This window comes from Myotis brandtii, unplaced genomic scaffold (assembly GCF_000412655.1).
Source record: "Myotis brandtii unplaced genomic scaffold, ASM41265v1 scaffold82, whole genome shotgun sequence".
NCBI classification, from domain to species: domain Eukaryota; kingdom Metazoa; phylum Chordata; class Mammalia; order Chiroptera; family Vespertilionidae; genus Myotis; species Myotis brandtii.
The window spans coordinates 8,606,030-8,623,646 of record NW_005371324.1 but is presented as its reverse complement, the minus strand read 5'-3'; the positions used below and the strand labels follow the sequence as shown (position 1 = coordinate 8,623,646).

The 17,617-nt window shown below is 37.2% G+C and overlaps 1 protein-coding gene across 2 annotated transcripts in view; it reads left to right on the top strand.

Annotated features, from left to right (window-relative positions):
- LIN7A (lin-7 homolog A (C. elegans)) overlaps positions 1 to 17,617 on the top strand; it is a 139,465-nt gene that overhangs the window by 93,711 nt on the left and 28,137 nt on the right. The window contains exons 3-5 of one of the 2 annotated variants that reach the window (XR_001360196.1): positions 4,456 to 4,527; positions 4,603 to 4,679; positions 7,428 to 7,637. Coding sequence is in view for 1 of the 2 variants with exons in the window: in XM_005884157.2 (XP_005884219.1) it covers positions 4,456 to 4,527; positions 7,428 to 7,637 (282 nt within the window). In the remaining variant the exon portion in view is untranslated. The remainder of the gene's footprint in view (positions 1 to 4,455; positions 4,528 to 4,602; positions 4,680 to 7,427; positions 7,638 to 17,617) is intronic. The other variant, XM_005884157.2, reaches the window with a different exon arrangement.

Sequence of the window (17,617 nt, the reverse complement as noted above, 5' to 3'; positions counted from 1 at the left end):
AACTGTGGTACATCTACACAATGGAATACTATGCTGCTGTAAAAAAGAAGGAACTCTTACCATTTGCAACAGCATGGATGGACCTGGAGAGCATTATGCTAAGTGAAATAAGCCAGTCGGAGAAAGATAAATATCTCATGATCTCACTCATTTGTGGACTATAATGAACAACATAAACAAAAATAGATCCAGAGACATAGAAGCATCAAACAGACCTTCAAACTTCAGAGGGAAGGGACGGGGGCAAGGGGGTAGGAGATCAACCAAAGGACTTGTATGCATGCATATAAGAATAACCCATGGACACAGACAGTAGGGTGGTGAGGGCATATGCTGGGGGGTGGGAATGGCTGGGGAGAGGTTAATGGGGTAAAAAGGAGACATATGTAATACTTTGAACAATAAATAATTTAAATTTTTAAAAATGTATCAAAGGACACCCGTTGTTTTTCATGTCTTAACCACCATGAATAATGCTGCAATGAACATAGGGGTTGGTAAGTCTTTACAAATAAATGTTTTCATATCTGGGGGTTATATATATCCAGAAGAGGGGTTGCTGGGTCATATGAAACTCTATTCTTAATTTTTTGAGAAACATTCATACTGTTTTCTATAGTGGTTTTCCAGTTTACATTCCTATCAGCAGTGAATGAGGGTTCCTTTTTCTCCACAACCTCTCCAACACTTGTTATTACTTGTCTTGTTGATAATAGGCATTCTAACAGGTGTGAGGTGATATCTCATTGTAGTTTTGATATGCATTTCTCTAGTAGTTAGAGAATTTGAGTATCTTTTCATATATCTTCCTGAGAAAAGTGTTTGTTCAGGTCCTCTGCCCATTTTTATTGCATTGTTTGCTGTGGAGTTGTATGAGTTCTTCATATATTTTGGATATTAACCCCTTGTTGGAGCTGTTGTTTGAAAATATCATCTCCCATTCAGTTGGTTGACTTTTTGTGTTGTTGTTTTCTTTTGCTGTGCAAAAACCATTTAGTTTGATATAATTCCACTCATTTATTTTTGCCTTCACTTCCCTTGCCTTTTGGGGTTAAATTCATAAAATGTTCTCCACAAGATCCATAAGTTTATTATCTATGTTTTCTTTCATTCAATTTACTGGTTCAGGTCTTATATCTCAGCACTGATCTATTTTGAATTAATTTTTGTACATGGGGACAAGCAACAGTCTATTTTCATTCCAATTTTCCCAGCACCATTTAGTGAAGTGGCTTTCTTTTCTTCATTTTATGTTTTTGGCTCCTTTATCAAAAATTATTTGCCCATACACCATTATCCTATATAATCAAAGCCTAATATGCTGTGTCTGGTCGTCCATTCAACCAATCAAAGCGTAATATGCTAATGATATGCTGAGGCCACTCAACCACTCGCTATGACGTGCGCTGACCACCAGGGGGCAGACAGTCAACTGGTTGACCAGTTGCTATGATGTGCACTGACCACCAGGGGGCAGATGCTCCGATCGGTAGGTTAGCTTGCTGCTGGGGTCCGGCAGATCAGCACTGAGCAAGATGGAGACTTCCTGGAGTGGAGACTTCCTGCGGTCCCTCCCCGGCTGGCCAACCTCCCTTGTCCTTTCCCGGTTCTGATCATGCACCATGGGGTCCCTTGGCCTGGCCTGCACCCTCTAGCAATCCAGGACCCCTCAGGGGATGTTGGAGAGCCGGTTTTGGCCTGATCCCGCAAGCCAGGCCAAGGGACCCCACTGGTGCACGAATTTGTGCACTGGGCCTCTAGTCATGATATAGAACAGTTCCAATGCCCCCCTCCAAATTCCCCCATTCCTGGTAGTCAACTCATCTCCACTCCTGGCTTCTGGCAAATTTGGATCTGTTTGTTTCCCTATTATTTGCTTTTTTCCAGAGTATCGTAAAAGTAAAGTCATCATAGAGTATGTGTTGTTTTTTTTCACTTAGCAACATACATTTGAGATTTATCCCTACCTCTGTATATATGATAGTCTGTTCCTTCTTATTGCCTAGCTTTATTATTCCATTGATTTAATTGATATACTTGCATTTGATTATTCATTCACAGTTGAAAGCTATCTGAGTTGTTTCCAGTTTGTGGCAATGATAAATAAAGCTATTACAAGTGTTTACATCTCATTTTTTAATGAACATACACTTTTATTTTTTTGTTAATTACTGCCCGAGGATATTTTTTTTCCATTGCTATTCAGAGAGAGTGGAAAAGAAGGAAGGAGGGGAATAGGGACAGAGGAGAGAGAGAAAAAAACATGATGTGAGAGAGACCCATCAATTGATTGCCTCCTGCACGTACCCCAACCAGGGCCAAGGTTGGAACCTACAACCTGAGTACATGCCCTTGACACTCTAATGATATGACCATGACTAATGAACATACATTTATATTTATCTTGGATAAGTAACTAGAAGTAGATAACTGAATCATATAGTAAGTGCAGATTTAACTTTGTAGAAAACTGTTATCTTGTTTTTTCAAGTAGCTGTGCCATTTTCCATTCAACCAGCAATATTTGAGAGTTCTAGTTGTTCAACATTCTTGTACTTAAGTATTGTCAGTATTTTTTAAAAAACTAGACATTCTAATAAGTGTGTAGATGTACCTAATTGTGGTTTTAATTTCAATTTTTCCCTAGTGACTATGTTGAGTATCTTTTTATATTAGCCACCCATATATCTTCCTTGATGACATGCCTGTTCAAACACATTACCCAATTTTTAATCAGGTTGTTTTCTTATTATTGACTTTGGAGAGTTCTTTATGTGTTCTGGATATGAGACCTTTATCAGCTATGTGTTTTGCAATTATTTTCTCCCAGTCAATTCGTGTTTTTATTTTCTTAACAGTGTTTTTCAAAGAGTTAGTCTCTACCACCCTTTTATTAAACTACAATTTTAGTCTATCCTTTTTCAGTTTCTAAGCTCCCAGGTTAACAATTTGCACCAATTCCTAATGAGAAAATTATAATATAACTTTTGGAATCTTATGGGGATAGAAGATAACCAACTTTAAAGACAGCATGCTTCTATATACGATTTATTTGAATACTATAACAATCAGGAATTCTCTTGGCTGAAAGTAGCAAAAAGTCAAACTTTAGTGGCTTAAACATATAGGACTATTTTTGTTGTTGTTGCAAATTGAGAGAAAGGCAGTTGCTTGCCAGGATTCATTATATTTATACGTAGGACAAGAAGTAGAGAAGGGAAAAGAACAGAACTTGTACCAAGAGAGGAAAACTTTCCCAGAAGTCTCTCCGCTACTTTCAATTGAATTCTCATTGGACAGAACTGGGTCATAGAACCAGGCAATGCTCAGCAGAGCTGGTTGGGTTAGGAGGGCCTACCTAGTGTCTTCCTCACACAGCAACTTTTATTTATTTATTTTATTTCTTTAATATATTTTTATTTCAGAGAAGGGAGAGGGAGAGAGAGAGATAGAAACATCAATGATGAGAGAGAACTGTTAATCTGCTGCCTCCTGCATGCCCCCTACTGGGTACTGAGCCTGCAACCCAGGCATGTGACCTGACCAGGAATCGAACCAGTGACCTCTTGGTTCATGGGTCAATGCTCAACCACTGAGCCACACCAGCCAGCCGATCAATTCTTCTTACGAAGTGTGGATGAACTTCATGTCCTAGGAGATTTCTTCCCAAAAGATCAGGGCCAAATAATGTAGAAAACATTAAATAATAATAATAATTACCACAATTATATTAATGTAAGGCTTAAACGTAGATCTATTAGTCAGCATAACCTTTATGCTTTCTTCAACATCATTCTGTGTCCAGATTCTACCCCCATTCTTACTATTTCATCTAAAAATGAATGGTAACTTGAGCCCATAGTTGGTATGTTGCTCTGTGTTACTAGTTTTAAGGACCTCTTACTTTACTTGTCTTTGTTCTGAATACTTTTTTGTCTATGAATTCTGAGTGTGTCAAGAACAGTAACATACCTACCAACATGCAAAGAAAAGATAGTTATCCTGGTTTTGTGGAATATTGATTTGGAAAACTATTTTGAAAGTGTTACATAGATTCAAGAAGTACATTTTTATCACATATTTTACAGATAGAGCTATATATAATGGTAAAATATCTTTACCAACAAAGTAATTTTTATAATATATAGAAGAAAAATAAATATGCGTTTCTATATTTGATAAACATGGACAGCCAAATTTAAAACCTATGAATAAAAGTGATTGCCTTGTCTGCCCCAAACTCCATCCTTTACCCCCTAACCCCCGCCCCCCCCCCCCCCCCCCCAAAAATAGGAAGGATTTTTGGCCCAAGGCATCAGGATAATTGATTCAGATCTATTTCACTTTGTGATAGGGAATTTTTGTATTGCAATGAAAATGTATCATATTGTCTGCAATGAAAGAGTTAATATTCTTAATGTTCTTACACATTCTTTTTTTATGTGAACATTTTAGGTGTATCAATATATGCATGAAACGATAACTGTTAATGGCTGTCCCGAATTCCGTGCCAGGGCCACAGCAAAGGTAAGGCTTGAGTAACTTTAAAAATATACTTAACCCCAGTGATCTAGTAATTGATTGTGCGCGTGTGTGTTTCAGGTATTCTCGTGTGTACACTGTAAGAGAATTTAGACATCAGTGGCAGCCCAGAGTCTAGAACCAGTACTACTTCCCAGGTAAAAATCCTAATGGAAAATTGAACGTTTCTGCTGCTTCTGTAGCTTAAGAAAGGAGAATGATTTCATTAAACTCACTAAATGTCCATTTGGCACAAGCAAATCTACTCACTCATTGTATGAAATACTACTTGGTTTTCTAACACATTCCTCTGATCCAAAAAAACCTGTTCCCTATTCAGTGCAAGAAGATTTATTTGAACCTGTCTAAAGATCTGACTTAAGTTAATCATTGAGAGAACTCACCTGATACCCAACAATGTAGGATCCGTCCATGTATTCAGCTGGGCAGTGGGTAGCTGACAGAATGTGATGCTGACCTAAAGGGAAGACCTGTCGCCTTTTGTGGTAGTGACCACATTTGCTCTGTAAAAACTTAAATCCAGATATTACAGAGGCCCTACTAATGGAAATGTTCCAGCAATAGGATCAGGAAATTATCTGGAAAATAGACCATTAGGAAATGAGAGTTAAAAACTAAAATCGCTAATGCAGTTCTTATTTTACAAATACAGAAATATTATAATACATACACACTTGTTTTTTTAAAAGCTTTTCTGTTTTTAATAGTGTATAAGAAGTAAGAACTGGTGAAAACAATTAGAATTTTTCATTTAAATTTTTTTTGTGTGTTACATCATCTCTTGTTTGATTTTCCTCCTATAACTGAACACTATAGATTTGTCAGTGTGTTTGTTTTTTTTGACCCAAACCAAAAGAGGATACTATTATCATTACATCATGCTTTGCTTGTACTGAAGTGGAACACACACAGAAAAAATGATCCCTCCATGGTTTAATTAAGAGGAAAGTGAATTATGTAGCGTTTTACCATTCTCATTTCTTATTCATGTAGAACAGCAGGATAGCAGCATAATGTTGCAATAGCACAATATTTTCTGGTTGTTTCTGGGCTGTCTGCATTGCATCCATGTCAGCCATTAAATCTATGCATGACGACAAGGTTTGCATGAGCAAATGCATGGAGCTGAAAACAAGCCATTATTTCCATATCATTCACTATCTTTCACTAAATGCAGACAGTAGCATAATGCTGAATTGATGTGATAATGCTGTGTGTGGAAAAGAATGTACAGTAGTTGCAAATCAATATTTTTATAGTGTTGAGTGAATCACTTTATAGTAGGCATCGAATCAACTGTGCTTAAGAAAGGTTAATGGAGGTGGAAAATAAGCAGGCAGAGAATATTTTCTTGATAGAAACTACATCATTGCTCTAATTTTATTTCCATGAGGGGTCAGGACTAATGGTAAGTTTTTTACTTCAACTTATTTTTAAAAATTAATAGTAATGAATTCTAAAATACAATAATATTCATATTATATGATATTTTTACAGCTAGGTATAAAACGATAAACCAGTGGTCAGCAAACTGCAGCTTGCGAGCCACATGCGGCTCTTTGGCCGCTTGAGTGTGGCCACAAAGTTTCAATCGCACTGTACGTGCATGCCAGCACGTGGTATTTTGTGAAAGAGCCATACTCAAGGGGCCGCAGTTTGCCGACCACTGCCATAGACTTTTCATTGTGCCTACATTGCTACAGTAGTTGAAATATTAATGTAAAATGTCAGGGGGGGAAGAAGACCTCTGTGCCAGAGAAGAGGACCTCTAAAAATAATCCTATATAATAAAAGGCTAATATGCAAATCGACCGAATGGACAACCAGTCACTATGACATGCACTGACCACCAGGGGGCAGACGCTCAATGCAAGAGCTGCCCCCTGGTGGTCAGTGGACTCCTACAGGGATAGCGTCACTCAGTGAGAAGCCAGGCTCAAGGCTGGTGAGCGCAGCGGTGGTGGCGGGAGCCTCTTTCACCTCCGTGGCAGTGCTAAGGATGTCTGACTGACGGCTTAGGCCCGCTCCCTGCGGGCCTAAGCCGTCAGTCGGACATCCCCTGAGGGCTCCTGGACTGCGAGAGGGCATAGGCTGTGCTGAAGGGACCCCCCCTGAGTGCACAAATTTCGTGCATCGAGCCTCTAGTATGAAATATTGATGTGAAATAATAATCTGTTTGAATCTATTATTTCATTATAGCTTTTATTTTTTTTAGATATCCCCCCAAAAAACACAAAAACACCAAATTTGCTAAGGCAAAATTATAGATATATTTACCAGCTTTATACATATAAGTGCTCCTCAGTGTATTGAATAAATATTTATGAAGATTTGTGTGCAAGCACCAGCTTAGACTGTGTCATACAAAGAAGTGTAAGCCACAAACTCTGCCCTTCAGGTGCCCATAGTCACCATACATACATAACAATTATAGTATATGTGCCATACGTAGGTCGCATATGGACCAATCCTATTTTGAGTGCAAGAATAGGAGGAATTCCATATGAGGTAATTGGGAAAGATATTTCTATAGAAGGGAAATTATTATCATTATGGATAATGTCTAGAAAGCTGGTGGACCAATCCTATTTTGAGTGCAAGAATAGGAGGAATCCATATGAGGTAATTGGGAAAGATATTTCTGTAGAAAAGAAATTATTATTATGGATAACATCTAGAAATCTGTAAATAGCTGAACTTGGCTTTACCAAGGGAAAGGAATCATAAATGACATCTAAATGAAGAACACCCCTCCATTTTGTGCTCTTTCCTTCACAGGAAAAATGCTATGAAAATATGAGGAGTTGCCTGACCTCCCCACTGCAACGCATAGGATTAGCCTTCCTTCCCTCCTTCTACTACCAAATTACCATCTTGTCTTTCAGGCAACAGTTGCAGCTTTTGCTGCTAGTGAAGGCCACTCCCACCCTCGGGTAGTCGAACTGCCAAAGACTGATGAAGGCCTTGGTTTTAACGTGATGGGAGGAAAGGAGCAAAATTCTCCCATTTATATCTCTCGCATCATTCCTGGAGGGGTGGCCGAAAGACACGGAGGCCTCAAAAGAGGAGACCAGCTGCTATCAGTGAATGGAGTGGTATGTTCATAACATAACCAGAAGTTTTCTCCTTAAGCACATTCTCTCTCCCCCTACCCCCTGCCCCTGCTGTTACTGAAGTTAGTGTTGATACCCTGGAACAAATCATAATTTTGTGTCCAATCAGCTTTCTAAGCGTTGATGGATATTAAACTAGCAAAAACAGTAATTTTGCAGTTTTTATGTCTCATTTCATCTTGTCCAGATGTGATCATCCCAACTGGTAGAATTTCTCCCATATTTACTTTAATTGAATTAATGATTAGAAGAACATAATAATTTCCAGGCACTCTTTATTCAATTTACTATAAACAAATACATTTAAAAAATGAAGATAAAACTCTTCACCCTATATATTTTATTTTAATTAAAGAGGAAGGATAATTTTCATATACATAATAATATATATGGAAAATGGCAATGCACAGGTAATTCTTTAAGCCAAGTGTGCAGGGATAGTATAATAAAAATACGTCAGCTTCCGAATGTTTGATTATATTATCTATTATTTCATATATTTATTTATTTATTTTCACATGAAGTTGGAGTAAACTAAAGTAAGTAACATTTTAAAGTAAAAGCAGGAACATACATTTTTTTCATAACGTCATATTATTTGGATGCCATTACTTCCACATGTAATAATGAGTTGCCAAAGAAATAGTTTATTCTAAAATGAATAATTTTATCCCCATAACTTCTACCTACATGAAAAACAAATAACCTAAAAGTACACATTTCAGAAGTATAAATGGGAACATGTCGATGGTTACCTTTCTATTAATCTAAAATCTTTTTCTTAAGAATTTAAGATTTTAATAAATAAAATAGATTTGTGTGCTTTTTTTGTGGACAGATGATTTCTGCTTAGACTACCTAAAATAAAATTCATTTTAAAATGTAATATTTTATTGGTAACTATGGAGGAAATTTTTCTGTACTTATATCTTATGTTTTATTTCTTTTTTATTTTTAGCCTGACTAGTAGTTTTATAGAACCCAAAACCATTCAACTCTGCTGGTCTCTGATGTGCTTCAAAATCATCAACCCATGAATATTTTATGTCATTTCAGCATTTGAATTCTAAAATTACCATTTCATTTACTTTTCTCTATGTAACAATGCTTTGAGATGAGCTTTTTATTGACCTGTAGATAACTGTGACTTTTTCAAAGCTTGTTTCAACTGATAATTTTAGAGTCAAACTCTAGTAGACTACTCGAGAGCTTGGTCATGTAATTATGTCACAAAGTAATTAATCTGTGCCTCAGTGTATGAATTTATAATTTCTCTGAATATATTGGGTAGATAAAAAGAAAGTATAGATTTTAAAACATGAAAAGTACAAAATGGGACCAAAAATATATTAATAGTAACTGTAATTATATAAAGCAATAATAAATACATATGAAATCACTTTAATAGGTAGTTGACTTCTAACTATCAGTCAAGGTGAGCTAAAAAGTCTTTATTTAACCCATACAATTGCAGTGAACACATCTGTAGGCTTTTAATAATTATTCATCCATTTCTGGCAATGACCAGGTGGGAGGCTTTAAGTGGTGGTGGTGGGTGAGGGGATTGGAGGAATGAAATCAGACACATAAGACTCTACCACCCAATATCTATATGATTAAATTAATGTCCCCTAAACTTGAATTTCCTAATATGGATAAGGGGAGTAGTGACTTGAAGGGTGCTGATGAAGATTAAAATAAGACAAAATGTCCGTAGAGAAGTGTCCAGTGATCATTTGGTCACACACATCTTTGATAGATAAGGGTGGTTACTAACGCAGGTTGAAGAACGTTAGCAATCCTCCTATTATCATCCTAATGCTAATTATGTTAAAAGTAAGACTTAGACCAACTTCTGCTAAACTTACAGGCATATTTTAGCAAACATTTATTAGCAAAAAAAGCCTAATAGATTCATGCAACCTATTCCATAAGTTTGTTGAAATCGTAGGAAGGTTTATGCCACTAATTTTGCCAATGAGAGAATGCACTTCTGCCATATTTTTGCTAATAAGCAAAACATTATTTGTTCATTGAAATAGGTAAAACAAATGCTTTTATAGTAGCCAACCTCTAAAGTGTTGCCTTTCTGATATAATGCTTTCTGACCACCTTGGATTGGTTAAAAAAGCTTCTAAATTTGGAGTTTAAGATATTGCAATTCCATATAATCAAGCCATATATTATAAATGATCTATTTTAAAATATTTAAAAGTAAGTTATATACATTTTAACCGTGTCTAATATTTATCAGATGTTCATCAAGAGCTAGTTTTCCTTCTGTCAATGCAAAACTGCACGGCCCAGTGGGCTTCCCATAGTCACAAAAGAGTGGTTAATCCAAGGCAAAGTTCCATTTAGCATGCTTGATACAAGCCATATATTATAAATGATCTATTTTAAAATATTTAAAAGTAAGTTATATACATTTTAACCGTGTCTAATATTTATCAGATGTTCATCAAGAGCTAGTTTTCCTTCTGTCAATGCAAAACTGCACGGCCCAGTGGGCTTCCCATAGTCACAAAAGAGTGGTTAATCCAAGGCAAAGTTCCACTTAGCATGCTTGATGAGTCACTAATTTCACCAATGAGAATGCACTTCTGCCATATTTTTGCTAATAACACCAATCTAGGAGTCTTTTTAATATAAATAATTCCAGTCAAACAGAAATATTTAATGAAAAAAATTTACTCTGTATTGCAAGGGCCAAAGAAGAAAAAGAGAGAAAATATTAGCAAATGGTCAAATTATTACTAGTTACACTTAAAATAAAGAACCATTTGGGGAAATTAATATGGAAGATTTTCAGAACATGCCATTCTAAACTGAGAGCACATTCTGGAACAGCATGATTTGTAGGGCTGACGCAAACCTTAACCGCTTCAGGACCCTAGGGGAAATTTCCTAACGCCCTACTTAGAAAGTAAAGAAATTATTCCATAGATCTTTAAACATCTGAAAAGATAAAGCATCTTAGAAGTCAAAAAGAAGGAAACTCATACCAGCTCAGCTTTCATTAGGAGAATTTTTTTTTTACTATCCCTGAGCTCCAAACGAAATTTCCTATGAGATTTTTACTAATGAGACATTGAATCATCTAATGCACTTTTATAGAAAATACAGAGGCCTTTTGTGTATGGCTGCTGCTAAAGTCAACTCTCAGTAAAAACTTAAAGCTGAATTCTCAATAAAAATTTAACATTAACAGGAAGTGAAAATGTTACAGATAGAATTGATAGCTACTTAATGATCTCCTGTTCACCCTTTTATGCCCAAGTATTTCATCAACAATTTTGAGAAAAGACTAAAGGATTTTTAATAAAGGCAACAGCTGAGGTGGAGCCAGTAAATACATTTAGTGATAGAGTCCAGATATAAAAAAAATCTCAATAGCATGGCACAGTAGGCCTAATTGATTAAGAATCTACATGAAGTCCTGCTCCTACACCCAGAAAACTAGCTACCTCTTTGCAGAATTAAGGAGAAATGGCTAAACATCATAACCTGGAAAAAAGACAAAATGCCTGAGGGATTGCCATTGATTTTAAGAAAAATATGAGGCAAGTTGGGGAAAACAAAAACATGTTAATGTGATTGTAGGGGCCATGACTACAAATATTGTGCACAGATATGGGATATTAGTCCAGCTCTTGAACATGCTGATCAGCTCATAGCTCATTGTGCTACCCAATCCTGGTTCCTTCCTTATGAAGAACAGTAAGCTAGTTCAGAAATGGGCAGTCCTGCATATGATGAACATGTTAAAGAAGGACTTGAGCTGTTTAGGATAGAGAAGAAAACATTAAGGGAGTGATGGCTGTCTTCAGTCTTACTCCACTGTGTGAGGCACCAGATGGCAGAGCCCAGACCAGTGGGTAAGTCACAAGGAAGGCAGATTTCAGCTTATTAGAACAGAGCTTTTAGACACTTAGAGCTCTATAAATATGGGAAGACTGAATCATGAAATAGTATGTGTCCTTCATTTGATGTTTTATTCAGAGATTAGAAGACCACTGGCAAGAATATTTCAAAATTTGTGCACTGTGTAGAGCTAGAACAGTTGGCCCAAAGTCCATTCTAACCCTGTGACTCTGATTCTGTGTCTTCAGATGAGATTTGGTCGATACTGCCATATACTCCTACACATACACACACATACAAACATCTCCTTATACAGGTAAGCAGGCTCCACCTAGTTTTTATGCACACAACTGAGACATTTTTCCTGAACAGAAAATAGAAAGGGTATAAATATACTACAGTATAATACCTATTATATTTTTTATTTACTTAGTACTCTAAAGGGAGAAAGCCTAAAAGAATCAACCTGCATATGATATCCTACTGGCACTGAGGGAAAAAAGGCAGGTGGGAAGCAGGAAGCAGAGGACCAAAAGATAAAATAAAATCACAAGAACTTTAAAAATATGTCATAGAGAAAGGAGGCCTTCATTAGCATCTGAAATCCAAGCACCATTGGTAGGAAAATTGCAGTTAAATTCACCCAGCTCTGTAGTTAATCCTAAATAAAGCCATCGATACAGTGTATGCACAGTGCTAATTGATTTTTAAGCATAACAGATGAATGAGCAAAAATTTAGGGATGGAACAGAATAAATTGTTTTCCTGGAGTCTGGCCTTTTTCCATTTTATAAATATCTATGCCAAGTTAAGAGTGAGTACTCACAGCTCAAATTATTTATGCAGGAAGACTGTCAGGTGTGGAATGAGGATGGAAAAAAAAAACTTAGAATTCTGGATTTGAGTGCTATGAAGCTACAGCACATCAAGAGGAAATGTGTATGAAAAATCTTATTTGTCTTTTATCTAAACAAAGAGAAAAACACAAATAAGGTTTTTTAAATTGCTCTGAAATACTGTAAGATTTCTGTGAAAATGTAAGCTCCATTTTAAAATGCCTGCAGTAATTTTTTTGTTCATTGCCTTGTCTTTAGTCTTAGAACAGTCCCTGAATGTAGTGGAAACGCCATATGCATTTTTTTTAAACTCAGGGCACCACTGTAAGCACTTTACATAATGAATTTATGATTCCTCCATAATGATCTTTTGTGGTAGGTGCTATTATTGGCTCTCTCATTTTACAGATGAAGAAACTGAGGAAGAGAGAGACCAAGTAACTTGTCCTAGGTCACACAGCTTCTGAATGACAGCTGGAAATTCTAACCCCGGCAGTCTGGCCTTATTCATAATAATTGAAGGGTAAATAAGTATCTTAGTCATTGCTAAATTAGTATTTTCATATATGGTATAGAAAAGGTCAAGGTGTCTTCATCTTTATAGGTTTGCATAAGAGCATTTTTGGTGGGGAGAGGGTCTATTGTTTTTCTCAAATTCTCATAAGAGGCTATGACCTTTAAAAAGTTGAGAACTAGTCTTAAAAATAGTCACATCTTGAGAAAAGGAGATTACTCGAATCCAAATGGCTCAGAATAAGGAGAGGGCATGACGATTGAATTGTTCCATGCCTGCCTAACTCATCACTCCACTTTGTGCCAGGAACCAGAGTGTGGCCTGAACAGCCAGGTAGCCCTGATGCACACTCACTCTCCAGGTCCACTTGACTTAGAGGGGAGCACAGGCAGGCATAAAGAGGGGGAAGGCAGAGCCTCAGCCCTGGGCTGCCCCAGAGGCCTGGGTTGAGCACCCTCACCTCAGTTCTAGGCTAAGGCCTCAAGTAGAGCAATTCTCCTCACATTCTCTCTCTGCCTAGGAGTCATTTCCAGATTCTTTACCTTTTTTTTTGGCATCTGAATGAGAGATTTTGGGGTTATAATTAAATAGAAGTGAAGACTGGAATTTCAGGTAAATGTTGAACATTTTTGTTCATTGAATGGCATCATGTGATACTCGATTCACAATTGTGAAGGAGCCAAAACAAGTACAATTAGGTTGTTTTATTTCATTCACCTTTGGAATGGCACAAACAAGGCAGCGTAATCCAGTATATTTTGCAACACTAAGCAGGTGGCATTGAGTCCCCTTCATTCTGAGTTGGCTCAAGACAAGAGTCCTTTTCATTTAAAAAGTGGAACAGGGAGATATTGTGCTATCCTAAAAGAACAAGTAACAAGAGCTCACCGGCCAAAAGTGCTACATTCTCACCCTGTGATTTCAGCAGCAGGAATGAGCACCAGGTATATTACTTCTCAGATTAGCTCTCAGACACTGTTAGACCAACTTGAGCTTTGAGCAATACCCTGAGATTGTGTTGATAAAATTGATTGAAAATGTATCAGTGTAAGAACACACTCACATCTAGCCCGTGTAAAAGGACAAATCTCTAGATGCTAGAGAGCATTCCCGCACATGGGGTCAGACTGGCCTAAATCTCCATTTAGGTTGCTGATAGTAGATATTTGATTACTCAATTTAGTTGCTGGCGCAGTCTTTTTCATAGTTATTACCATCATTTTTTTTTCATTTGTTGTTTGTGTTTTCCTCATTTTGTGCTATTTTCACAATGTTTTTTGTTCATTCAACAATTATTTGTAGAGCAATTATTATGTGATAGCTGCTGAGCTAAGCCCTGGGTATAGATGGTGAACAAAACAGAAAAGGTTACAATCCTCTTGGAACTTTTTGCCTGGTAGAAGGTAAGAAATTGATGATGGTAATAATAAGTATATGCATATAAGTGTATATGTAACTGGTGATATATCCACCCTGTGTCCCACCCTAAAGAAAATCCCCCCAGTGATTCAGTTCAGTTCTACATTGGTCAAATAATGAGATTTTTTACTCCTCATGTGTATTAAGTTTCTTATGGCTGTATATCCACCCTGTGTCCCACCCTAAAGAAAATCCCCCCCAGTGATTCAGTTCAGTTCTACATTGGTCAAAGTAATGGGATTTTTATTCCTCGTGTGTATTAAGTTTCTATATGGCTGCTGTGACAAATTACCACAAACTGGGCTTAAACAATAAAAAACAAATGTTCTCTCTCAGCTCGGGAGGCCAGAAGTCAGAAATCAGAGTGACCCAAACCCAAGGTGCGCGGGACTGTGCTCCCTCCAAAGGCTCCCGAGGAGACTCCCTTTCTTGCTTCTTCCAGCCACTAGTGGCTGCCTGCGCTCCTTGACTTGTGGCTGCCTCACTCATATCTCTGCTTCCACGGGAACATTACCTTCTCTTCTGTGTGAAATGTTCCTCATCTTCCCTCTTGTGGGCACGCTTGTGATTGCATTTAGGGCCCACCAAGATAATGCAGAATAATATCCTCAAAAAGCTTTAACTTAATCACATCTGCAAAGACTCTTTTTCCACATAAGGCAACAATTACGGTTCCAGGGAATAAGATTTGATGTCTTTGAGGGCCATTGCTCAGCCTTCTACAATGTGTTTATATCCTAAATCCAGAGGGCGTACAAGTGTCCAGGGGGACCAGTTGTCCACAGTTCCTGGGCACATGGTTTTCCACTGTAAGGATAGCATGTGCTGAGTATTTCCACCTACTCCAGGTTCTGACAATGCAAGTTCCTTCTTCCCTCCCACTTTGGGTACTTTTATCTTTTATAGTCAATGAAGCCCCTCAGCCTCATCTTCTTCCTTCCCCCAGCCCCAACCCTGTCTAGTCTTTGGATGGTGAAAAAATGAAAACATTTCTTTCTACCTTACAGCTAAAGGCTTTCAACTAATTTTGAGTCTTTTTGTTGGTTGTTGTTCCAGGTGTGGGCTGAAGGAAGCAATGAGGGGGGCGGAATACACAAAGAATACAAATTTATACTTCAGGATGTAACATTGTCTGATAATTCAATGCTATGACAACTGTTAAAGGGGAAGAGGGAGAAGAAAATGAGGTGTTATGTAAAAGAGTAAGAGGCACTGCCATTCACAGTGTTAGGAACGGCCTTTTTGAGGGGTGACGTTTAACCTGAGTCTGGGGGCAGGGAAGAGTCAGTCATTATCAGAAGAAAGAGCTTGTGAGAAGGTCCCCAGCTAAGGAAGTTCATGACTTGCCTTGTAGGAGTGGCTGAAGGAAGAACAGAGTGACGGGGCATGGAGAGTCAGATAAGATAGCTGAAGAGTTGGTTGGGAGTCAGATGAGGCACAGTCATACCACAGTCACATAGGTGCTACAAAAATGTCTATTTTCTTTTAAATACAAAAGGAATCTTAGTGTTGTCCAGCAACTCTTAAATCTGGTGATACGTTAAGAATTTCTAATACCTTTATGACTGTTCATTAAGAAATGAAAAAATATTTTTCTCTATTTCAGTAATTGTTGTTATTATTTCTATATTGAAGTGTTTTTATATACTCTAAACCATGTCACTAAGTTCTGACATCTAATAAATTTAGGAGCCATTTCATATTAGTATTGATACGTTCAATAGACATTAGAAAACTTTTTATTGTCAATTGATATTTACAACATTTCAAATAAAACATTGCTTTTATTTGAGTTCTTATAGTTTCTGAGGAATTTAAGATATTCTAACCATAATATGATCAGCTACTTGTTGAGACTCATTTCATTGTCCATAAAGCAGAAATAACAATACCTTTCTCAAATTGCTACCCTGCAGATTAATTGAGAGAAAGTATGTGAAAGTATCTGCCACTATGGTGTGTACTATTTAAATTACAATATATGTTCATTGTTATTAATTATTATTATTATTAACTGTTAATATAAATTCCTTTCCTCTAAGGTAGATAATATCCTCCTCCTATCTTATAATTCCACCTGCATATAGACTTCTATTCTCAGCTTAGACTAAGTCATTTCCTCTGCTCTCTGTTTAACTTCAGGAGACAGTAAAGTCCCCCATTGAATATTTTAATTCAGAGGCAGTTGAATCCCACTTAGAAGGTATTGACAAGTCCTTGGATTTTTTGGCATCTTTACATCTCCAAAACTAATGTAACGACACCTGTTCTGTCTATTTTTCCTAACAGGGTAAAAGAGAGAATTAATAAATATAACATTGGCAAAAATAACTTATCTTTTCACAAAACACATTCCTGTATATTATTATTAAACAGTTTTTTTTATCACACTCCTAGATGGGTCTTTCTATATTTACTATTGTGACAAAGTCTCAGTGTACAAAAGCAGGATATGTAAATACTATAGTAATCATCCTTTTAATGTTGGCTGAGAAATATATAGTTCATCTCAGGAGAATACAGTGTTTGCCTTTAAATTCTTTGCTAGGTCAAGTTCTGGCATCATTCGTGCTTTGTGGAACTTACCAAACCCAGTTACCAGTTACTGTTTTAACCATTGATGGAGAAGCCAATTTCTATTGCCTAAAAGCTATGCTTTATGATTCAGTTGATGCCTAACTTGATTGAGAAGGAACATTCTTCTAACTTAATCAGCGTAAGCCTATAGACTGCCGGCACGCACCTAAAGCAGAGTTAGAATGTTGTTAATTTGCCACAGCTGCGTAAGTATACCTAATGAGATGCAAACCAATTTAAACCTGAGTGCATACAGTTATTTATAATGGATTTCGATCTCGTCGTCTTCTTGATTTTTCTCAAAGAGAAAAAGAGACTGATACAAAGTGAACTCAAATAATGTCATAAATTAAGTGTGCTTCCTGGGAGGTTCATGTGAGATGCCCACACTCTAACTCAGCTGTAAGGAGCTGCACCTCAGATGTGGGAAATGCAGGGAGAGAGTCTTGACCAGGGGTGGGCAAACTTTTTGACTCGAGGGCCACAATGGGTTCTTAAACTGGACCGGAGGGCCGAAACAAAAGCATGGATGGAGTGTTTGTGTGAACTAATATAAATTCAAAGTAAACATCATTACATAAAAGGGTACGGGTCTTTTTTTTTTTTTTTTAGTTTTATTCATTTCAAACGAGCCGGATCCAGCCCTCGGGCCGTAGTTTGCCCACGGCTGGTCTTGACAGTTGTGATGCAGAACATCACCTTTCTTAGTGCAGCCAGAGGGCAAGGCCAGTTTTAAGAAGTTGTATAATACT